Genomic DNA, 25,776 nt, shown 5'->3' with positions numbered 1-25,776 from the left:
ACGATGGAAAACCATACTTCTGAAAAGGAAGCTTTTCAAAAATTAAGTCTGATCTCTTTTTGAACAATAAAACACATGCTCTAAAAATGAATTATTGATAAAGAACTGCTATTTCAAATGGGGGCTGGGATATCATTTAAGACCACTGTCTTCCTGCTTCCAAATGTTAGTGACATAACTGAGCAACCTTAAGTTGGTCACTGTCCCTCAATATTTTAGGATTATGCACTAAACTAATTACATTTGACCTCTTGCAATAGGCATCTCGGGATAGACTTTGTATGAATACAATAAACCTACACAAAGCATTTAATTTCAGATTTTTTTTTATTTTTCCAACACAACTGAAACAGTTGTATTAAATAAAAGTTTAGTGTCTACTGTTTACACTCATGTTGCTGCTACAAAGTACAACAACGTACACAGATTCCTAGCATGAATTACTCATTGTTCACCCCCACTGAACTACAGACATTGCTTAAGAATTAGATCTCTGCTTTAGGGATTTAAAAAAAAGAAAAACACAACTGGGGCACAGTATCTTGAAAGAGCTTTCTCAAGTGACTTGGAATTCACAGGCATAGCCAATACAGCAAAAACAGCACCAACCGTGCTGTCACTGGGAAGGAAGAATGGAAAACATGAATAGTAGTTATAAGCAGTTCTTCTAATGACAGAAGCTTGAAGAAGCTTCACTTGCCCATCTGGGCTAAGTGGCTGCTTTGAGAAGGGACAAAAGGGAAGGGATGAAGAGGGAGGGCTGGAACATGGATACTACACAGAAAGTATAAAAACTATATCTAAAATATAGATCAGCCCAAAATACTGGAAAGTGGCAATTTGAACTATATTTTTAAACAAGTGGGGGAAATACTGAGTGTTTTGAATGTGTGCAAAACTGATCCACATGACCTCACCGTCAAAACTGAACACGGCAAGGCAGGTACATTGGTTTCCAGCATCACAGGCAAACTACATGTATGTTTTCTAACAAATAATGTAAACTTCAGTTTTAAGGCAGCTGGTACTAATGCTGCACACAGGCTTAGCTCAGTGCCCATTTCAGAAATGGGACAGTTAGCACTTAAAAAAAAAAATGAGGGGAAAAATGGACAGTCAGCATTATTTGACAAAAACAATGTGTCAAAATGTTTTCCCTTCACACAAAGGTACTGGAACATTTAGAAAAACAAAGCACCCATCCCACCTACTTCAGCCTGTTCCTTAACAAATATTTCAAAATACTGATAAATAATCGTGACTGCGAGCAGAATTCCAGTGCCAGAGCCAATGGCCCCTAAGAAGTCAGCCAACACTGACAGGGCGCCAATACACAAACCGCCGAATGCAGCTGCGGTGGGGATATACCTAGAAGACAAAACCAAATTAGGCAGCAGAGGGAACTGAAAAGGGGCCACAGAAGCAATAACATGTCATGTTGAAGTGTGATTCATCTAACAGAACAGTCTGCAGTACTGATGGGTTGTCCATAGCACTTACATATTGATGAAAACCGACTAAGAGAATGACTTACTCCCTGATTTTGAAAAGCCAGTTAACAGCCAAGAACGGCAATGATTTTGATCAGAATCTTCAACTAGATTTAAGTATTAAAATATTTAATATTTTTAAATGGGTAACCTTTAGCTCCCTCTTCTAAATGAACAGTGAATTTCAAAATGATTTCTAAATATATTTATGTGACAAGATTTGGATAATTCTCTTCCAACAGTAACTTGACATTGGCTGCATGTTATAACCACCTGGAGAACTATTAAAAATAATGGGATTGTATTTAAAATACTCGAGAAAGAAAAACAAAAAAGATTAGGGTTGAATGAAAGAAGAATGACAGAATAACTACTATTAAAGTTGGATATACATGGATACATGCAGATTCATTATACTATTCTCTGCAATCTGTGTTCTCAATAAATAAAATATAAATATAAATACTTGTGCCTTTTCAACAATTATGGAACAATTGGATATCCACATGCAAAAGAAAGAATCTGAATGCCTATCTCACACCAAACAAAACTTCACTCAAAGTGGATCATAGACTGAAATCTAAGAGCTGAGACTCCTAAGAGAAAAAATAAATCTGTGACCTTGGGTTAGGCAATGGTTTCTTAGATACAACAGCAGCACAAAGCATCCAAAGACAAAACTGATATATGGAACTTCATCAGAATTAAAAACTTGTTCGTCAAAGGATACCATCAAGAAAGTGAAAGGGCAACCCAAAGAATGACAAAATATTTGTAAATAACATACCTAACAAGAGACATCCAAAATATTTTTTAAAATAATCTTACAACTCAGTAACAAAAAGATAACCCAATAAAAAATGAGCAAAATAGGCCTGGCTAGTTTAGAGCTAATCAGCCCAGGGACCAAAGGGTCATGGATTTGATTCCCAGTGAAGGGCATATACCTCATACTTCGGTTTGATCCCCAACCCAGGTGGGGGCGTCTTTGGGAAGCAACCAATCCATGTCTCTCTCACATCGATCTCTTGGATCTCTCACCCTCTTCTCTCCCTTCCACTCTCTAAAAATCAATGGGAAAAATATCCTTGGGTGAGGATTAACAAAAAACAAAGTAAAATGAGCAAAATATTTGAACAGACATTTCTCCAAAGACAATACACAAATGGCTAATAAACACATGAAAAGCTGCTCAACATCATTACTCATCAAGGAAAAGCAAATCAAAACCACAATGAGGTATCACTTCATACCCAGTAGTTGGCTATGTACTAATCAAAAAGCAAAAACTAGTGCTGGAGAGGATGTGTGGCAATTGGAACCTTCACACATATACAGCCCCTCTGGAAGACAATTCGGCAGTTCCTCAACATGTGAAACAGTTACTATTTGACTCAATTCCATTCCTAGAGAAATAAAAACATACTTCCACACAAACTTTCTATAAGTATGTTCATAACAGCTATTACTCATAATGGCCAAAAAGTGGAAACAACCCAAATATCTATCAACTAATGAATGGGTAAATAAAACATTATCCACACAATGGAATATTCACAGATAATGAACTTTGAAAACACTATGCTAGTAAAAAAAGCTATTCATAAAAGATCACATATATGATTCCTTATGTATGAAATGTCCAGAATAGGCAGAGGGTAAAAAGTTTCCTGGGGCTGGAGGGAGGGGAGAATGGGGTTGGAATGGGAAATAACTAATGGGTACAAGGTTTCTTTCTGATTGGTGAAAATGTTTTTAAAATTAGAGTATAATGATTACACACTCTGAATATACTAAAAAAAATTTTAAAAACCCACTAAACCATATACTTCAAATGAGTGAATTACACAGTATGTGAATTATACCAATGAAGCTGTTTATCAAAAAAACTGATGCCTGGGACCCACCCACTCCAGACCAAAGAAATCACCATTCCTGGAGATGTGATGTTAGTAGTTTTTAAAAGCTCCCAAGGTGATTTTCTGTACAGCCAGCCAACAATGAGAACCTCCCATCTACATTTTAACACTTGGCTGAGCTGTGAAGGGGAACACAATTCCAATTAAACTAATTTAGTTGTCATTTTGATGTGGAGAACAATTAACTTTTATGTTCAAGTTTGGTCCTTTTGTGTGAAGTAGAAATGCTAAAAATATAAATTTAAACAATATTTGGCAAGAAATGAGATTGAAAGAGTATATGTTGCCTGCCCCCGACCCTGCAAAGGAGGAAATCAAATGACCTTACCTATTAAGCTCATGAACCATAGAGGTATCTCTGTGGCCCCTCATTACCATTTGCTGTTCTTTAAGCTGTTTAGCTACCTGTCGAAAGAAACACAACTTTTAAAATCAAACTAACATTTCACTGTTCACTATCTACCCAGTTCTGTGTGAAGGGCTTTCTATACACTAATAAGATAACAAGAACCCTGCCGAAGCCGGTTTGGCTCAGTGGATAGAGTGTCGGCTTGCGGACTGAGAGGTCCCAGGTTCGATTCCGGTCAAGGGCATGTACCTTGGTTGTGGGCACATCCCCAGTAGGAGATGTGCAGGAGGCAGCTGATCGATGTTTCTCTCTCATCGATGTTTCTGACTCTCTGTCTCTCTCCCTTCCTCTGTAAAAAAATCAATAAAATATATATATAAAAAAAAGATAACAAGAACCCTGCAGTAGGCACCGTCATACCATTCCTCTTTTAAACCTGAGGATACTGAGGCTACAACACTGCACAACCACGTTACCCACAAACTAAACCAGTGTTCTCAATCTTTTTTCACTATCACCTTCCTTAAGAAAAATTAATGCTAAGAAATAATATTTTGTCAGGTAGGATTGAGCTTTGGAGAGTCACAAACCATTATAAAGTCTATGTTTCACCTACCAGGAACCAATTTTTAACCCTATGGGGAGGTCATATTACTTTATTAATGTATGAATTAAAATTTAATTTACAAAAATAAGAGCTGACATCTAAAATTTATAAATTATTTTTATTTTGAAATAAACCAAATACTTACATCTTTGGCTGAGGAACCAGACACCTCTATCCACGTCTTAGAAAAGAATGCACATGATCCCAGCATAAAGATGATATAAACAACCACATGGACAGGATCCTCAAATATGGCACCCATAGACTCAGGAGGAGAAAGATAATAACAAAGGCCTCCAACTGGGTAAGAGCGAGCAGGTCCTCCCCCACTGACATCCTACAGAACAAGAAGGAAAAGAACAACTGGCCAACCTAACTTGTCAAGCATACATTTTTATAACTTTTCAAACTCCTCAAAAATTAGGACAATGGTATAAGCTCAAAGCCTCTACAGCTAATGGCTATAAATAACTTAAGGATTTGCTTTTGTATCTAATATCTTCATTCCTTCAAAATTATATAGTGAACATCTCTTACATAAAGATGTAGGTATATTAATAACAAGAATGATTTAAGAAAAAAAATCTATGAGAAGATAGAAAAAAAGACTACATTTACAGTCAATCTCTTTTTTTTTTTTTTTTTTTTTTTGAGCAAGTGGAAGGGAGGGGAAGAGAGAGAGAAACATCTATGTGAGAGAGAAATGGAGCCTCCAACCAACGTATGCAACCTTGACCAGAATCGAACTTGGGACCCTTCAGTCCTTAGGCCAACACTCGGTATGCAGAGAGCCAAACCAACTAGGGCTATAATCAATCTCTTTTTAGAATCTGAAATTTTCTGAACTATATAAGAGTATGCAATGAAGGTCTGGGGAAAGGGCGGGAGGAGGGAGGGTCAATGGAAAAAAGAATAGGGGTACATCTGTAATACTTTCAACAAAAGATAATAAAAACATAAAGAGTTTTATGCAACACAATAAAACCCTTCCTTACACATGATTCTTTCATTTCAAAGTATTCTACTAAGAATGCAATCAATTGAAATATTGACAGAAGTCTAACAACTCACTGCATAACGTTATTTGTATAAGAGTCTTGATAAATATATACAATGAGATTTTTAGCAACACAAATATTTAAGAATTTTTATAGTAACAGAAATGGGACCAGCATGTATTTACTCTTATTAAGTAAAAATTTTGGGATATAGGGTGTGAGAAAGCAATTTCTGGTTGCAAAGATTAATTTATCTTGATTCTTGAACTTATAACTTCCAAATAATTCTTTTACTGTGCCACTAGAATTAATATTACCAAATCAAAAGCATTGTTTATAGACAAATTCAATTCCCCAATAATTCATTTAAAAAAAATCTTAGTCAAGGTCACAATATATTCTATACAACCATTCAATGTATTTATTACTTTGTAATTTTTATAGTAGTAATTATAGCTGGACTATTAGTTCTTGAGGGGAGAAAAAGATTCCTCCCGTAATCACAGGTAATCAAATTTCTGTTAAATGAATGGAAAAGGAGTATTACAAATAGAGCAAATCCTATTTCCTCCAACTAACATTCAAAAATCACTGTCTCCAGTTTGGCTCAGTGGACAGAGTGTTGGTCTGAGGACTGAAGGGTCCCAGGGTTCAATTCCAGCCAAGGCCATGTACCTTGGTTGTGGGCACATTTCCAGTAGGTGGTGTGCAGGAGGCAGCTGATCGATGTTTCTCAACGTTTCTCTCTTATAGATGTTTCTAACTCTCTATCCCTCTCCCTTCCTCTCTGTAAAAAAATCAATAAAATATATATATTTTAAAAATCACTGTCTTACCCTGTTAAACTTCAAATTTCTTTTAAAAATTATCTTCAGTAAAAGCACAGATATATCAGTCACTATAACTTAAAATGTAAAAGATAGCATATTAAGATAAATGCACAATATATTAAGCACCATACTTCAGTATAATGACTAAAAATAATATTCTTTAATGCAATACAAATTCTAGAATTACATACTCTGCAAAAGAATAAAGGATCTTAGTATTTTTTAATTCTATAATTTTAAAGGAGAAAAATACTCCTTGGTCAGGTGATAGAATTTAAACCAATCAGAATTCAATCCAATCTCACAATTAACACTTCAGTAACAATGTGGCTGGACTGCTTTAGAAGAAGCTCTGATACCAGGTACCTATAAAAGGAAGTCAGAATTTACTGGATTCTATTTCTAGCATCTGTTCTCTCTTTAGTTTAGTAATTACATGTCTGTCTCCAGCCCAGTTAATCATAAACTAGTTTAGTGCCATTCAGGTATGAAAAACAGGGAGGATGATTTCTGTATTCCATATATTATCAACAAATAGCTTCTTTTTAAAAACATTATTCCAGACAATAGTGGAATGAGATTACAAAACACAGAATCATGAGAACCACTGTAATTTTAACCTAAAAGATCATTCAAAGGAAATGCAAAAATGCTTCCTACTTAAGTGACTCTGAAAATGTTATAGCAACTACTTCAATTATGGCTCATCTCTTTCAATTAAAAATATAACCATGAAATGCAAATTACAATAAATGAAAACACTTGAATAAATAATAAAATACTCACTGCCCACTGTCCTAGTAAATTAACTAAAAAGTTGCCACTGAATCGAACAGACAGCATCTGGGAAATGACATAGAGGTTTGACACCAATGCTGACTGAAGAATAATGGGGATGTTCGAGGTATAGAAGAGCTTGATGGGGTAGCTGCTGTATTGTCCTCGATACCGAGCCGACTTGATGGGTAAGTCAACACGAAATCCCTACAAAGTGAAAATTCAGAGTAAGAGGAACTGTACATCCTATATAATAAAAGCATAATATGTAAATTGTCCCCTCAACCGGGAATTCGACTGCTCACTATGACGTGTGCTGACCACCAGGGGGCAGCAAGGAACATGGTGGGTATCAGTGATGCAGCGCTGGTAGTAGGCAGCAGTGGAGGCACTGCCAGCCCCGATGGACACCAATGAGAGTGGGACACAGAGGGACTGGTGGCACCAGGCCAACACAGGTGTAAGCAGGGCCTGATCGCCCCACCAATTACCCCACAGATGGCGACCAGTGGCGGCGGTGGAGGCGGGGCCGCCACCTGGCTCCCAGGCGCTGAGGGAGTCAGGCAGGGTCCCGATTGCCCTGCCAATTGCCATGCAGACAGCAAGCAGAGCTTCGATTGCCGGCTAGGCCTAGGGAGCACACCTGTCCACAAATTCCATGCACCAGGACTCTAGTATCATATAAACAATACAGAAAGCCAAACAAGGAACAGTAGGGAGTATGAAAAGATAATGATAATAAAACTTAACCCTTCCACACAAAGGCATGCAAACAGAAATTCCTTTCTATTTCATTTTCATTCTACTTTGTCATTTACACCTCTGTTTCTAAAGAAAGGAATTATTTGCTTGGCTAGATTTTGAAACATTGACTTATTAGAAACTAACATTTCAAATAAAAATCCACATCCCACTTCAGAAAGAAAGTATACTTACCTGAAAATATATAACAACAGCAAACACAAAAACAGTAGCAATGAGGTTCATGAGATTGGGCAAGTTCTGACGGTAGAAAGCCTCCCTTAAAGCTCGGACTTTGTCGGTCCTGGTGGCCAGTAAATGAAAGAGAGCTATGACTGCACCCTCAAACTCAGTACCTGATAAACCAAGAGAAAAATCAACTGTAGACGCCAAAGTTATCCCAAAGGTCAAAACAAATAATCTTGAAACTACAGTACTCAGCAAAAAATATGAGTGAAAATAATTCATCAGTATTTGTGATATAGCCATATGTGGAGTTTCTAAAATATTTTGATCATTGAGGCAAAATGTATGTTTTTTAACATAAATTTGAAGTTTCTCAAGAGAAGTTTCTTGATGGAAACAACCAAAGTAGAGTAAGCCAAAAAAATATTTCATTCATAATGCTTTGCTTCTCCTTTACTTTCAAGAAGGGAAGAGAGTACTGCGGTAAGGGGAAGGGTGGCAGCAGCAAAGCAGAGTAGAGGTCAGAGTCAAAAGATATGTTACTCTACCAAGCTTGCCTTTAAGTTCATTTTACCAGGAACATTAATGAACCATTGTTGCTATTTTCTTAAGGCTGGGATTAGTTTACATGTTAACCCTTACAAATCTAGGATGGCATTTTGAGAGAAGTGGAAATGGGTAAGGGGAAAAAGAGTAGAAATATTTCAACATTTAGGTGCGAATACCAAGCCAAGTAGAATAGCAGCAAAAGTATTAGTGCTCCCTGATGATACAAAGAATAACAGTTTTTTCATCTGAAAAATCCTACTCCACTACCTTTTGATCCCCCCAGCAATGCTAAAATTGGTCAAATTCATGAGTTCTGCAGCAATGGCTTAAGCAAGTAAAAATTTTCAAATGCTTGGGACCACTGAAATTTGAATAAGCAGAGGCTAAAATGTAGATATTCTTTTTGAAGTAATATTTCAGACTCCACAAATCTCTGCTAATAATTTTGAATAATTAGCATCAATTGTCCGCTGGAACAGTAAACCTAGATATCTACAGGCATGTACTGCTCCATTACGTGTTACTTTTCAACACACATACAGCAACACTCGTGCAGTCGCAGTCACTGTGTGATGTACCTCTGCCAGTGTTAATAGTAGTGGGACTAAAGGCCTTCCAGACAATGGTTTCACAGATGTTGGTGGCAATAAAGAGGGAAATACCAGACCCCAGGCCGTAACCCTTCTGTAGCAGCTCATCTAACAGCAGCACAATCAAACCAGCAACAAACAACTGTGGGGAAAGAAATGCAAGTAAGCGGAAGCAAGAAACAACTCAAAAAAGGGGAAGACAAGCATCAGTGACTACTTTCACAGTATGGGCATGTCTAACACATTCAAACCTAATGATTACAATATCACTATTATGATTCTGCATCTTTTAACCCACTCTGATTTAATCAGAAGCTAATCCTGAAAATCAGATGATTAGAAACATTGCTATATTGCATAGTAGCCATTTCAACTTTTAAAATAGATGTTACCATCAGAACAGTTTCCCTTACAATAAGGGAAATAAGGCTTATTCCCTTAAATAAGGCTTATTGAAAAGCGCACTATAAAACAAAAATCTTCATAGTTATAGAATTTATGACAGCAAGAAACTGAGTACATCCCAGATATCTCCAAGCAAGTGAAAGGCCAAATGAATTATGGTGTAACAAGATGCAATTGCACACTGCCATGAAAGGAAAAGTATGTGAACTATGTTGATACGTTTTTTAAATATTATATATAATATTGTATATTATTGTGTACTTATTATATATCTATGGAATAAGTAAAAAGGTGAAGCACAAATTAATACATACACAGATTATAACAATGTAAAAATGCATTCTATACATATAGTGACAAAGATTAAATGTAAATTTCAAGGTAGTTAAGAGTTCATAGGTTCCTAAGTTCTTAACTTTTTTTAAAAAAATGAAAGCATGCTAACTTTCTGTGAAAATGGAAATTCTTAACTTTCCTCTTGGATAAGACATTTCTGTAAAAGTATATACCAATTAAAAATAAGCCCTAGAGCCTGGCCAGTGTGGCTCACTTGGTTAAGCATCATCACAAGCTTCAGGAGGTCACCGGTTCAATTCCAGGTCAGGGTACATGCCCGGGTTGGGGCTCGATCCCCAGTAGAGGGCATGGAGGAGGCAGCCAATGGATGTTTCTCTCTTAGAGATGTTTCTTACTCTCTCCCTCTCCCTGAAATCAACAAAAACATATTTCAGAAATAATAATAATAAGCCCTAGACTTAAAAGTGACCTTGACATGCACTTCAGTAACCTGATCAATCAAGGAAGAAAATACACTTCTATACCCTCCCACCCCCGTCTCATGCCTGTCCCCACTATAAAGGCACCCTCTTACAGAAGCTAAGGAAATGTCACTTCTGTGAAGCATCTCTGAAGCATCCCCCGTCATTACTTACGCAGTTCCCTAATATCCCCATTAGAAGAGAGAGCAAACTACAGTACACCACATTAAGCATGCTTACCTTACACAGGGTTTATTTATTTTCCTTAACTGTCATTTCAATGGTTATACAGAGCCTAACTTGTCTATTGACAGTCTTTTAGTTTAACTTTCAATGGACTGGAAAAATAGTACAATTCTCAAAACTTCTAAGTGAGCTCATGAATCCTTTACTTTTGACATTTTGACAAGACAAAAGAAGTTAGGATTTATTACTGAGATTTTATTTTTATCACAATTATGTAATAAATATTCCCATTCACACAGAAACCCAACCCTGTGCAAAGAATAAGAGCTGTCCACAAACTAACAGCCAATCAAAAGCATTATCATGGGCTTCTGACTAAATGACTAATTGAATAACCTGTCCAGATCACATGGACAACTCTGAATCAACTGTAATTCAAACCACCTGTTCAGACCAATGTTCATCAGTTTATAGAATGATTTGTGTTTATCCTATGAAAATAAAAACTCATTTTTCTAACTGGAGAAAGGCTTTATAGAAAAACCTAAATGAGAAATGGTTTCTGTAATTAAAGAAGATAAAAAATGGTAAAAAGCATACATGCCCGAGAGGAATTAGACACCAGGAAGTTAGAGCATCTCACTGACTAAAACGGTGATAAGAACTGAATACTAACTGAATGCCTTTGTAGATGTACAATCAATATGAATCTCAAAGCAGGCATAAAACTAACACTGTACATTTCAACCCTACAGATGCATTCATGCATAAACAACTCAGTTTGACAAAATAATACTTATCTTTACAATGTGCCATGCACACTGATAGTTTCAATTCTTTTTTAATTTTAATCAAGACATATTATTTAGATTTCTAAACTCACTAATTGAAAGACACTGACCATGTGAATGAAACAAGAATAATTAAGTTGAGAAATATCTTATATAAGAACATGCAAACAGTTTTTAAAACCTATGTTTCTAGGTAGAAACACATTGATCCAATCATATCTCTTCAAGGTACCCACACATTTTCTTTTTTTTAAAAAAAATATATTTTATTGATTTTGTACAGAGAGGAAGGGAAAGGGATAAAGAGTTAGAAACATCGATGAGAGGGAAACATCGATCAGCTGCCTCCTGCACACTCCCTACTGGGGATGTGCCCACAGCCAACGTACATGCCCTTGACCGGAATCAAACCTAGGACCCTTGGGTCCGAAGACTGATGCTCTATTCACTGAGCCAAACCAGTCAGAGCCCCACACATTTTCAATGTTTGCTTCTTAAAAAGAAGCAAATAGGTCATTACCCACTGATAATTAAGTAAAACATGACATATTCTCTATACTTAACACTAGAAGAATTTACCATAACACAAATAAATACCTGTGCACCAGAATTTATGTAACAAATATATATGCACTGAATTTGTTTTATTCCTAGAACATAATTATTCCTGGATTTGTAATACTGATAAAAAATTAAAATAGCTTAATTCCATTTAATATCAATTTAAATCTATAACTAACACTTTAAGAAATCTATACTTTATCTAACTAACCCAGAACTGCTCAGCTGAGGTTCTGTAAAAGTCTAAATCTAACCTCAGTAAAACACTAGAAAAATTTTACTGATACACAATGTTAAGAGCTAGATGCCAATTCTGGGTATCTTTTAAAAATCAGGATTATTCTAAACTATGGATTACGTAAAGCAAATGCTAAAAAATAAAAGAAACATAAATCAAGAATTAGTATATCAATATCCTCAAAAATGCCAAAAGCACATGAAGAAATTTTAAGCACTGAAATATTAAATTCAGTTTTCAGACAACCTTATCTTTCTATCCATTCCAACTTTTCTTCCTCCAATTCCCAAAGGCTATAAATTTGCCAATCAAGTGTTTTCTAAATGGAGAAATAATGACAAAGTTATTCTTTAAAAAAATGTACTTTATACCAAATCGAAACACACAGGGGCTCAGAAAACTACCAAAGACTCTGATTAAAAATTCCTCCCCCTCCCTAACTGGTTTGGCTCAGTGGATAGAGCATGGGCCTGCGGACTGAAAGGTCCCAGGTTCGATTCCAGTCAAGGTCATGTACCTTGGTTGCGGGCACATCCCCAGTAGGAGGTGTGCAGGAGGCAGCTGATCAATGTTTCTCTCTCATTGATGTTTCTAATTCTCTCCCTTCCTCTTTGTAAAAAAAAAAAAAAAATCAATAAAATATATTAAAAAAAAATTCCTCCCCTGTGCCTGGACAGTGTGGCTTGGTGATTGAGCTTCAACCCAGGAACCAAGAGGTCACTGGTTCAATTCCCAGTCAGGGGGACATGCCCAGGTTGCAGGCTCTATTCCCCACAGGGGCATGCAGGAGGCAGCCCATATCTCATGTGTCTCTGTCATTGACGTTTGATTTCAGAGAGAAAGGGAGAGGGAGAGACAGAAACATCAATGATGAGAGAGAATCATTAATCGGCTTCTTCCTGTACACCCCGATGGGGATTGAGCCCACAACCCAGGCATGTGCCCTTGTCCGGAATTGAATCCAGGACCCTTCAGTCCACAGTCCAACACTCTATCCACTGAGCCAAAACAGCTACAGCATGTCACTGATGTTTCTATCTATCTCTGGAAATAAAAACATATTTTTTAAAATTCCTCCCTTGTCAAAAGACAAAAAAAGCCCTCCCTACTTGTTGTTTGTTTGTTTTAAGCAACTAAGAACAACCTAAATTTATTAGCTCATAGTTCTATAGGTCAGAAGCTTGAGTAAGCTTAACTGGGCTCTTTGCTTTGTCTCCCAACGTTGACATGAAAGCATTAGTTAGCCAAGGCTCTTAGCTAGATGGTCTAGGGAAAAATCCAAGTCAAGCTCATTCAGAATGAGGTCAAAATCCAGTTCCTTGTGGACTGTAGATCTGAAGTATGCCCGTTTTCTCCCTGGCTGTCATCCAAGGACTACTGTATTCCCAGAGCCACCTGCATTCTTTCTCATGTAGCCTCTTCCATCTTCATGGCAGAGGGGCAAGTCTTTTTCAAGCTTTAAATCTGACTTCCTCTTCTGCTCCATCCCTATTGTTACTGATGCCAATAAATACCTGAACAATCTCTCTCCTGGTTCTGAATCATGCTAACTAAACAATTATCTTATTATGATCTTCCTAAATAAAAAAGAATTATTAAAAAAAGAATGGTCAACCATGCCAGTCTGAGATGGTCATATTTCTTAATACAAATATTTGTAAACTACTATTTTTATTTTATTTATAACTATTTTTCTAACCTTGATTCTTTTGACCATTAGAAAAACTTTCCTGAATTAATCCTAATTTCACAGAGTGAGCAAGAAGAGGCATTTCCAAGATAAGCAGAACTCTAGATGCCCAGTGTTTAAACAAACTTCTTTTCAAAAGTCAATAAATAACTATATATTTTAAGTACAATCCATTTGAGCAACTTCTCTAAATAACTTTTAAGGATTGTACATTACAGAAATATCGACCAAACTTTATACACTTTAAGATACTTAGTAAAGGATTAAATTAATGTTGGCCTTCAAAAATTCCATTCCAAAGCATCCATTTTAAAAATTCTTAGAATACATGTATGAGTATTAATATAGTATTTCACTGATTCAAAAATATTAAACTATGATCCAACTTATTACAAAAAAAATTGATTCTCTACTTATAAAATGTTATTTTAGACTTAGATACAGATGTTTATCATCTACCTTGCTCTTTCTGTGCCTTTGTGTACACACAATAACTTTTCATTTCAGTAACAAATCACAGCAGTTTTGGAATACATTTTAAAAAGCAATTCAAGTAAAAAATATCAAAAATTGACGTGATGACATTAACAGCTATAATCAAGTTGACACCCATGTAGGAAAAGACAAACTATCAGAACTGCCACTTGGCTGAGTACAATTGTAAGACACTATCACAACTGTAAGAAAACATCCTGATTTCAGAGACATCACAATGTGAAAAATGTGCATCTTAGAATCAATGAAATAGAGTTGATCCATAATTCAATATATTATGCAGCTATAAGGCTATCAGAATTTTAAATTTTCACATCAACATGATACATGTCACTTCAATTATCAAAATATTCTATAATTCAAAAGTAAGAAAATGAGTATTATCAATCACCTAAAGACTTGTTAGAAAAAAAGGGATGAAACTGTTTTGTTATCTGCATATAAAAAATGGGATTTCTCACCTGAATAATGATAAGGAGGCAGATTCCAGCACCCATTTCAGCAGGTTCCCCATACATGCCTGTCATGACATATACAATGGCTTGCCCAATGGTAATGATCATACCAAATACTGACAAAAATTGAGGAAAAAAGAGTATATGTTACAACCACAGACAGAAAAGACTATAGAAAAAAAAAAACATCTTTACCACAAAATTTCCAAATTTGAAATTTTATTTTATTAAATATGCTCACATTTTTGGGCTCCATTAAATAAAGCTCTGTCTTTGGGTGTATCTCCAACTTCAATGATTTTGGCTCCAGCTAACAACTGCATAATCAAACCAGATGTTACAATTGGGGAGATACCCAATTCCATTAAAGTTCCTATAAAGGAAGGGGAAAGAAGTAAATACTATACACAATTCAGATTACTTTAGAAGTGTTCCAGTCCTTAATTACGCCTATGGAAATATATGCTTAAATGTTAACAAGCAAATTTTCATTTCTTAAACATTAAATTACTTTTTTTTTTTAAATATATTTTATTGATTTTTTACAGAGAGGAAGGGAGAGAGATAGATAGTCAGAAACATCGATGAGAGAGAAACATCGATCAGCTGCCTCCTGCACATCTCCCACTGGGGATATGCCCGCAACCAAGGCACATGCCCCTGACCGGAATCGAACCCGGGACCCTTCAGTCCGCAGGCCGTCGCTCCATCCACTGAGCCAAACCGGTTTCGGCACATTAAATTACTTTTAAAAAACCTCTATTAACACAATCTTGCAACAATCCATTAAATAAAAATTACTATAAATACTAAGTACAAATTTCTATAAATTCTAAACTTAAAATGTTAAAGAAATATGTTGAAAGAAATCTTCCAAGATTTCTGTCCAAATTATTATTTTTAGAATGTACGCTCAACATTTTATTTTATTTTTTTAAGACATTTTTTATTGATTTCAGAGAGGAAGGGGGAGAGAGAGATAGAACCATCAATGATGAGAGAGAATCACTGATCAGCTGCCTCCTGCATGCCCCCTACTAGGGATCGAACCTGCAACCCGGTCATGTGCCCTTGACCGGAATCAAATCCAGAACCCTTCTTTCCACAGGCCAACACTCTATCCACTGAGACAAACTCGATAGGGCTAAACATTTTATTTTAATGCAAATTAAAAATTACAGCCCTGATCAGCCTGGACCCCAGGGTTGGGGTTCCATTCCCAGTCAAGGGCACATACCTTGGTTGCAGGTTCCCAAGCCCCAGCAGGGTGTGTTCAGGAGGCAACCAACCAATGTGTTTCTTTCACATAGGTTTCTCTCACATAGGTGTGTTTCTCTCTCTCTCTCTTTCTTTCTCTCTCTCTCTCTCTCTCTCTCTCTCTCTCTCTCTCTCTCTCTCCACCCCCGCTCTCCCTTCAATCTCTTTCTCCCCGCTCCCTCCTTTCCACTCTCTCTAGAAATCAATGGAAAAATACACACCAACTAAAAAAAAAAAAAAAGATTTCTGACTCTGCCCAGCTGCGTCAACCTATGAACCAGGTTATGATTTGATTCCTGGTCAGGGCACATGCCTGGGTTGTGGGTTCGATCCCCAATAGGAGGCCAGGCAGGAGGCAGCTGATAAATGATTCTTTCTCATCACTGATGTTTCTCTATCTAAAATCAATAAAAATATTAAAGGAAAGATTTATGACTCTTATGCAATATCTAAAATTACATATAACATTATCTAAAACTACATTGTAGAATATCTAGTGGCATGAAAAATGATCTTGACACAGTACACTGGGGGAAAAAACACAAATATATAGAAAAAAAAGAAAAAAAAAAGAGAAAGCTCTAGACAGCGATAATCACTCCATTCTCTGTGTACTTCAATACTCTGTAACATAGTTCTAAAATTAGAATAAACACATGGTTCTATAATTATTTACATACTAGAGGCCCAGTGCACAAATTTGTGCACGGGTGGGGTCCCTCGGCCTGGCCGGTGATCAGGGCTGATTGGACTGACCAGCTGAGGAGAGGGACCGCAGGAGGTTGGCTGGCCGCGGAAAGTTGGCTGTGGGAGCACACTGACCACCAGGCTTTTATTATGTGACTAGGCTTTCATATATATACTAGAGGCCTGGTGCACAGATTTGTGCACGCGTGGGGTCCTTCAGCCCAGCCAGCCCGGGAGGTTGGCCGGCTGCCGGCTGCGGGAGGTTGGCTGTGGGAGCACACTGACAATCAGGGGGCAGCTCTTGTGTTGAGCGTCTCCCCCTGGTGGTCAGTGCATGTCCTAGTGACCAGTTGTTCAGTCATAGCGGTTGCTTAGGCTTTTTTATATACAGATAGATAGACTAGAGGCCCAGTGCACAAAATTCATGCACTGATCACCAATGGTCAGCTCCTGCATTGAGCGTCTGTCCCCTGGTGGTCAGTGTGCGGACACAGCAACCAGTCGTTCCACTGTTTAGTCAATTTGTGATTAGCCTTTTATCATATAGGATGGTCTCTTCTCCCAGGCAATGTTTCTTTTATCATATCCTCCCACTCCTTGTAAACTCAAAAAACATCTTCCACAATTTCAGATCTATTTGATGTTAGTAGTATGGAGGCAAAAGAAAAAAAGTACATACCTCTGTTGGATGCAAGAATAACTCTCATCCAGTAGAAAGGATCTGCAGAATCTGATGACATGATTCCAAATAGTGGTATCTATAATATAACAGAAAACATTTTATAAAAGTGTATTATATAAATTAAGTCTGAGCTTATTTTGTAACTCATCACTTAATGTTTGCAACACTTTTTTAAAATATATTTTTATTGATTTCAGAGAGAGAGGGAGGGTAAGAGAGAGATAGAAACATCAAAGATGAGAGAGAATCACTGATTGGCTATTTCCTGCACACCCTCTATTGGGTATCAAGGCCCACAACCTGGGCATGTACCCTGACTGGGGAATCAAACCATGACCTCCTGGTTCATAGCTCAATGCTAACCACCAAGCCACACCAGCTGGGCAGCAATACTTTATAAAACTTGTGACTTATGATTTCTTATGTTCTTTAACAAAACAAACATACCTTAAAGACAGTTTTTTAATGAAAATAAAAATAACAGAAACCATTACTTACAGCATTTCACTAGTAAATTCTCCTATCAGTATGAAGATCTGTTGCATAACAATGCAAATATACTTAACACTACTGAACTCTATGCTTAAAACTGGTTAAGATAGTAAAGTTTGTGTTTACCATAATTTAAAAAAATACTATCAGTGCCAGCCCAGTGTGGCTCAGTAGTTGAGTGGAGAACTATGAACCAGGAAGTCAATTCCAGGTCAGGGCATATGCCTGGATTGCAGGCTCAATCCCCAGTGCAGGGCATGTAGGATGCAGCTAATCTGTGATTCTCTCTTATCAATGATGTTTCTGTCTGTCTCTCCCTCCCCTTTCTTCTCTAAAATCTATATATATATATAAATCTTTTTAAAATACTATCAGTAAATTGTAGGATATACTTACTTAGTCACATCATAATTTTGCAAAGCTATGGGTATTAATGTCAGCCAAGGCTACACTCCAAATTAAGACTGAAGGTGATGTATACAGTAGAAAAATTATGCAACCACTAAAGATTGTACTTAGGAAGTTTGTAACAGAATAAGAAAGTGCTTATGTCTCAATACTAAGTATAAAACAGTGGTTCTCAATCTGGGGCAATTTTGCTCCCTGCCCCTGTCCCCCAGAGATGTCTGGCAATATCTGAAGACATTTTTGGCTATCACAACTTTAAGGAAGATGCTACTGGCATCTAGTAGGTAGAGATCAGGAATGCTGCCAAGGCACGGAACAGCCCTCCAACAACAAATGCTTACCCAACCTAAAATTTACTCCCATTGTTGAGAAACCCTGTTAGATAAAAAGAAAGGCACAAAATTGCATAGGATAAAAATTCAGAACATGAAAAATACACATAAAAGGTAACAAGGTGTAAATATTTTTTTATATCCTAAACAATGATTATTTGTAGGTAGTGAAATTATGGTGGACCTTTTCTTCTTTATTCTTTTCAGTATTTATCAAATTTTCTAAAGAAAGCACATAATGCTTCCGATCATATGACCCATGTTTAGGACCAGCACTGGGCCATACCCCCTTGCCCATCATGTGGGGATCAGACACAAAGAAAAACACATTTCCAGTTTTCAAAAACCTTCTCTATATGAAGCTGTTGTTTTTTTTAAAATTTACAATCAGCTTCTGGTCAAGATGGCAGTTTAAGTAAATACAGTACTTACACCCTCCGACAACCACATCAAAATTGCAATTAAAATACAGAGCAACCATCACTCAGAACCACCTAAAACTTAGCTAAATAAAAGTCCTACAATTAGGGATTTAAAGCAGCAGCCACATGAGACTAGTAGGAGGGGCCGAACAAGGAACTGCCTGGCTCCATGCCCACATGTGGAAGATAAATATCAGGAGGAATATCTTGGCTGCAGTGGTCACAGAGTTCCCCCTGAGGAGCAAAGGGTCCCAGCCCCACACCAGGCCCTCACATCCAAGGTTCCAGTCCCGGGAAGAGAAACCCCCATAACTTCCGGCTGTAAAAACCAATGAGAATTGAGGCTGAGAGGAAAGGTTGCTGGAATCCCAGGAAGTTCCTTGTGAAGGGCCTACACACAGACTTATTACTCTGACTCACTCCCTCTGAGATTCAGCACTGGGATAGCAACTCAAAAGGTACCAAGGACATAGAGGGAGGAACTGAAGTGTCTGGTATTGGGGTGAAAGCGGAGGGGAGGGGGGGGCTTTCTCCCAGACAAAATGCTGGCAGAGGCTACTGTTCTTTTGATGAGCCCTCCCCTCACAAAGATGGCAAGCAGGCACCATATCTGAGTTTCCATCAACCTGGCTCACACTATTCCCCCTGCCCTGGTGAATCCCTGACACTCCTCCCCACCAAACTTGCAGGGCCAACCAAACTGTTTCCAGCAGCTTTTTCATATAAATGGCCTGTACTGGCACACAATTAAGACTTTTCTAAAATCTCTCAAACAAGCAGCATCTGGTCTAAGTATGCCCCACACCTCTTGCTAAGTGGTCCCAGATGCAGAAATACCAGCAGCTGGCCTTAGTTCACAGCTTGGCTTTATTGAATACCTCCAAGCCCAGCACAAGTAACAGCCATCTTCAGATCACTTTATAGCTCATGCTAGATGGCCCTGGTCACAACACAGGTGGCAGATGACTTTGGCTTTCACCTCCCAGGAGACCCCAGAGACAGTGCACTCTATTGATAGCTTCATACCACACTGAAGCACTACCAAACCACCTCCACAACAACACACTCAAGGGGCAAACACAATGGGCACTAGAGCCCCTCTGAAGTAAGTCCTGCTCTCTGGGATAGGCCCTTGCACAGCTCATCCTCCACAGGTAAATCCCTCCCATTGACATTCCAACAACCATGAAGGCTCAACTATGGGAAGGTGTACAAAGCCCACTGGGGAGGGGGGTTGGCACACTTGGACAGCTTGGGTGACTGGGAAGGCTGTGCCACTTGACACTACAGGACACCTAGTACATTAGGCCACTCTACCAAGCCCAGGAGACATAGCAGCTATACCTAGTACATAGAAACCAATACAGGAGGCTGCCAAAATGAGTAGACAAAAAAAAAACATGTGCCCAAATGAAATACAGAACAAAACTCCGGAAAAAGAATTAAAATGAACGTCAACCCATGAGCCAGAGGTCACAGTTCGATTCCCAGTCAGGGCATGTGCCCAGGTTGCAGGCTTAATCCCCAGTAGGGGGCCTGCAGGAGGCAGCCGAACAATGATTCCCTCTCATCACTGATGTGTCTATCTCTCTCTCCCTTTCTCTCTGAAATAAAAAAATACATATTTTTTTAAAAACACCAAAAAAACCCTGCAAATTAATAGTACCAAATAGTCCACATTACAATATTCCCTAAGTGGAAAATAGGTCACACAAATTACTTTCCTTAATTGCATCTGATGAGACAGGCACTATACCTCCATTTTTAGACACTATGTGGGATCTAACCTTCCTTCCTTTCCTGTAGTCAACAGAATTATTAAACTCAGTAATTATACAAATTACTCAGTATTGTACATGTACAGAATCTTGTATATTAGTTGGATGGCAACAGGAGCTACTTTCTATGACTCTCACAGTTGCAGAGTTCCAAACTTTTCACTATTACATATAATAATTGGTTTCAATTTGATAAAATACAATATAATACTTCAGAGAAACAAGAATTTAATGATTTAATGGAAACCCTGAACCAACCAGATGGACAAATAAAAAATTAGCACTAGGAATTTCCAAAGGAGGTGGGAACTGAAAACCAAACAAGGTATTTCTGGGTTAAAATGGCAAGTTGCAATTAAACTACAGAACTTCCCTCCCTGACACAAGAAAACACATATTTAATAACATGTAAAATAGTAAAAAGCTAAGGAAAACAAAATCCATAAAGCAGCCAAACAAGAAAAGGGATGATAAACCTGAAACAATGGTGGTCATGGGGGGAAGAAAACAGCAGACAGGGGAGGAGCGTAGAGACTCAGAACAAAGCTGCTCCAACCATCATAAAGGGAAGGCAATAGAAGCTTTAGAATTCCCAATACATTTCAACTCCAGCCTGGAGAAGAGCAGGCTGCACGGGTATCTTTTTGCCTCCTTTGACTAGGAGGGCAGTAGAAACAGCTAAAAAGAAATGATGAGAGAAGTGGGCCTTGGGGCTTTCTCTCTCTGACAGGACTGACGATGATAGACCATACCTACTTGGGAACTGGGCAATGATCTAAAGTGGGGAATGGAACAGAGAGAGCCCTGCTCAGTCACATGGAGAGAATCCTCACAAAACACGGACAAAAATTTGAGGAGAGAGGGCAGAGCCAGGCAGCACTCACTTCAGCTTATCACACCTTCCACCATTCCCTGGAATAAAGAAACAGGGTAGAAAAGGTCTCTCCAAACCCTGAAATTGTGGCTGAAAGGGAAATAAGCTGTTTGAGGTTCAAAAGAAAGAGAATCAAGAAATCACCACACTGAGCAGAACAGGAGAAAGTCAAAGATACAGCTTGGCCCAGCCAGCGTGGCTCAGTGGTTGGTTAAAAATCGACCTATGAACCATGAGATCACGGTTCGATTCCTGGTCAAAGCACATGCCTAGGTTGCAGGCTCGTACCGAATAGTATGAGCATAGAGGAAGCAGCCAACCAATGATTCTCTCTCATCAATGATGTTTCTTTCTCCCACTCTGAAATCAGTAAAATAAAAAAATAAAAAACAATAGAGCTTGGCAACTATGTAAACATATTATGGAAAGAAAAATAAAGTAACATAAAATGCATAAATGTACTGCATGAAACGGTCATGGGAAATGTAACACTGTACTTAAAATACTTGTAATTTAGCCCTTTACAGAAAAATGTTTGCTGACCTCTGGATTAGAAAATTCACTACTATCAAGATGGTATTTCTCTCAAAATTGATCTATAAATTCAATGCAATACAAATCATAACCCCAGCAGTCTTTTTTATAGAAACTGATAAGTTGATTCTAAAAGCTAAGTGCAAATATGAAGAACCTAGAATTCTGAAAAAGAAGAACAAAGTTGAAGGACTATTATGACCAGATTATAGTACTTAGTATCAAGCTGCAGTAAACAAAATAGTGTGGCTACTGTAAAAATAGACATAAGTCAATGGTACAGAACAGACAGTACAGAAATAGATCCATCTGTATTCAGTTAATTGATTTTCAACAAAGATGAAAATCAATACATCAGAAAAAGGATAGCCTTTTCAACAACTGGCTATCCATTCAGAAAAAAAAGTGAGCCCCAACCTTACCCCATGTGATACACAAAAATTAACCAAAACATACAAGCTAAAACTATAAGATATTTAGAAGAATACAAGAGAAAAATCTTGATGACCTTAGAAGAGGCAAAAATTTCTTAGCTAGGAAACAAAAACCATAAGCCATCAAAGAAAAAGATAACCTAAACATCATCAAAATTAAAAACTTCTGCTCTTCAAAAGATATTAAGAAAATGAAAAGGCAAGCCATTGACTAGCAGAAAATATTCACAATATCTATATCTGACAAAGGACTTGTATTCAAAATATATTAAAAATGTGTATCATTCAATAACGGGACAATAATCCAATTTTTTCAAGTGGGCAAGAGACTCAAAAAGAATAAATAGATAATTTAGGTGAAAAATATCCTTGGATTAACAAAAAAAAAACCTTCTATGTATTTCGATAGCTTTACAAAAGACAGACAAGTACCCAATAAGTACACAAGAAAGTTCCTCAATATTATTAGGGAAATGCAAATTACAACTTCAGTAGCTTTTATCAGGGCAACACAAATTAAAACCACATCCATTGGAAGGGCTAATTTAAAATGCTTAACAACAGCAAGAATAGGCAAAGACGCAGAGCAACTGGAACTCCTATACCTGGCTGGTAAGAATATAAATATGGGAGTGGAGGGGTGACCACTTGGAAAAGAATTTGACAGTTTCTTACAAAGTTGAACATATATTTACCATACAATCCAGCAATTCTATTCCTAGGTATTCATCCAAGAGAAATGTAAGCATGTCCACAAACGGTCTTGTTCATGAATATCTACAGCAAGTTATTTGCTATGACCAAAATGTGGAAACAACCCAAATGTCCAAGTGACTAGATGAACAAGTTGTGATACAGACATACAGAACATCACTAACAAATAAAAAGGGATATATCACTGCTATACCATCAACATGAATGAATCTCAAAAAGCTGATGATGAAGTTAGCTACTAAGAATTAATACTGTATGATAACGTTTATATCAAACTCTAGAAAAGATTAACAAATTACAGGAACAGAAAACAGACCAGTGGTTGCCTGAGACTGGAGGTGAGGTAAGGCTTTTTGAGACAGGTTGCAGGGAACTTTCTGGAGTGATAGAAATGTTCTACGTCAACTGAGGTACTAAGTATGTGGGTGTATGTTTGCCAAAGCTTTTCAAAATGTACACTTTAAAAAAATGGGTGTATTTTACCATACATAAATTATAACTTCATAAATCTGATTTTTTTTTAAAGAGAGGGAAGGGGAATTTCCAAGATGTTTGAAGTATATGATAGGGATATGGATGATTATGCTTCCTTTCTTTGCACTTTTTTGCATTTTTAAAAAGTTCTCTCTCCCTGACCACCCAAATCAATTTTAAACTAAGTACGATAAAATAATGATCAAATTGTTTTGCTCTTCAAAAAAATATATATTTGGCCCTAGCCCAGTGGTCGGCAAACTCATTAGTCAACAGAGCCAAATATCAACAGTACTGGCCGAAAACCGACTTCTGCGCATGGGCCACGAAGTTTCGATCACACTGTACGTGCACACCCACACGTGGTATTTTGTGGAAGAGCCACACTCAAGGGGCCAAAGAACCACATGTGGCTTGTGAGCTGCAGTTTGCCGATCGCGGCCCTAGCCGATTTGGCTCAGTGGATAGAGCATTAGCCTGCAGACCAAAGGGTCCAGTCAAGGGCACATACCTCAGTCACAGGATCCTCCCTGGCCTGGGCTCCTTGTTCCTCTCTGGCTTTAACACCCCTATTATATGGTTCTATTTTTTTTTTTACTGTCTTGCCTATACATTCCTAAAATCTAGGATCACAAATTAGTAACTTATAGCTTAAGTCCTGAAAATGCCTACATCAGAAATAACTAGTTAGGACACAAAGGAAAACAGAACAACATATGCTAATATAAAAAAGGATGTTCACAGTGTAAGAATTTGTGAGGATTAAAATAAATATAAATATATAAATACTAGAGGCCCGATGCACAAAAATTCATGCAAGAGTAGGCCTTCCTTCCCCCAGCTGCCAGCACCGGCTTCCCTCTGGCACCCAGGACCTGGGCTCCTTCCCTCCTCCAGCCACCCTCAGGCACCGAGGACCCAGGCTGGCTTCCCTTGGGCATCCCACAGGCACCCGGGACCCAGGCTGATTTCCCCTCCGGCCCCAGCTTTGTCAGAAAGGGCATCCGGTCTAATTAGCATATTACCTTTCTATTATTATAGATTATTATTATAGGTAATATATAAAGCCATATATATATATATATATATGCATGCATACACACACACACACACAAACACGATTTTTCCTATAATTATTTTACTGCTTCTTAATACAATTTTTAAAAACGTCTTCTGCCCTAGCTGGTGTGGTGATTCAGTGGTTGGAGCATCCGCCCGAGCACCAAAGGGTCTCAGATTTGATTCCAGATCAAGACACATACCAAGTTGCAGGTTCAATTCCCTGCCACCAGGGGTGGGGAGGGGGGGCAAGTACAGGAGGCAACCAATCAATGTGTCTCTCTCACATCAATGTCTCTCTCTCTCTCTCTCTCTCTAAAATTAGTCAATGGAAAAAATATCCTTTGGCGAGGATTAACAAAAAAAACTTGAATGTATTTCAATAGCTTTTCAAAATCCTCAAAAAGTTTTCACCTAAATTATTTATCTAAATCCTCACAACAACCCTGTGACATGGACAGGTCATATATTTCATGAACTTAATCTCTGAAGAAAAAATTTTTAAAGCATCACTGAATTTTATTAATTTATAAACACAGGATATCCCTGGGATTCTAAAATTTGGCATTTTGGGATTTTTAAATTAATACATGCTATCTACAACATGATAAAAGGCAAACAAAATGGAAAGAATATGTATGTCTAATATATAAGTCAAAGGTTTAACACTTTCATATTTAAAACCTGTCATAAATCAGTAAGAAAAAAATCTCAAGGGAAAAATGGGTAACTGAAAACTAAGAGGGAAAAGAGAAAATGTTCAAACCCACTAATAAACCAAAAGAAATACAGAGTGAGACAAGACAACCATTTTCACTATCAACTCATTAAAAAAAATGCTCAAAATCATTCAGTACATTTTTTATCTAAAATAAGTTCTTCAGAATCTAACCAACCAAACCCTTAGAACAAGAGCATACACATTTATTTAATAGTATGGTTACATACCTGACAACATACTAAGAAAATGAAGAGAGTTATAGCAGTCCATAGTACCTTCTCTCTAAACTGGAT

General features: G+C 37.6%; 1 protein-coding gene across 1 annotated transcript; it reads right to left on the bottom strand.

Moving 5' to 3' along the window:
* Window positions 1–308: 308 nt before the first annotated feature.
* Window positions 309–25,776, bottom strand: SEC61A2 (Sec61 translocon alpha 2 subunit). Its single transcript, XM_015572050.1, has 11 exons — window positions 25,711–25,776; window positions 18,483–18,516; window positions 17,239–17,317; window positions 14,857–14,988; window positions 14,622–14,731; window positions 9,025–9,178; window positions 7,907–8,067; window positions 6,980–7,177; window positions 4,511–4,702; window positions 3,738–3,814; window positions 309–1,368 (listed from the first exon to the last, which is right to left on the bottom strand). The coding sequence occupies exons 3-11, from the start codon at window positions 17,297–17,299 to the stop codon at window positions 1,182–1,184; spliced, it is 1,272 nt and encodes a 423-aa protein (XP_015427536.1). The 5' UTR covers window positions 17,300–17,317; window positions 18,483–18,516; window positions 25,711–25,776; the 3' UTR covers window positions 309–1,181.

Source organism: Myotis davidii, unplaced genomic scaffold (assembly GCF_000327345.1).
Source record: "Myotis davidii unplaced genomic scaffold, ASM32734v1 scaffold749, whole genome shotgun sequence".
In the NCBI taxonomy this organism is placed as follows: Eukaryota; Metazoa; Chordata; class Mammalia; order Chiroptera; family Vespertilionidae; genus Myotis; species Myotis davidii.
The sequence above is the reverse complement of the archived record's forward strand: the minus strand, read 5'-3'. Positions and strand labels throughout refer to the sequence as shown.

Coding starts and splice junctions, on each gene's coding strand:
- SEC61A2 (XM_015572050.1), bottom strand. CDS start 17,299: ATGTCATCAGATTCTGCAGATCCTTTCTACTGGATGAGAGTTATTCTT. Junction 7,178..7,906: donor CTGTTGTTATATATTTTCAG/GTAAGTATACTT, acceptor TTCACTTTGTAG/GGATTTCGTGTTGACTTACC. Junction 4,703..6,979: donor ATTTACTAGGACAGTGGGCA/GTGAGTATTTTA, acceptor CTTGTTCTGTAG/GATGTCAGTGGGGGAGGACC.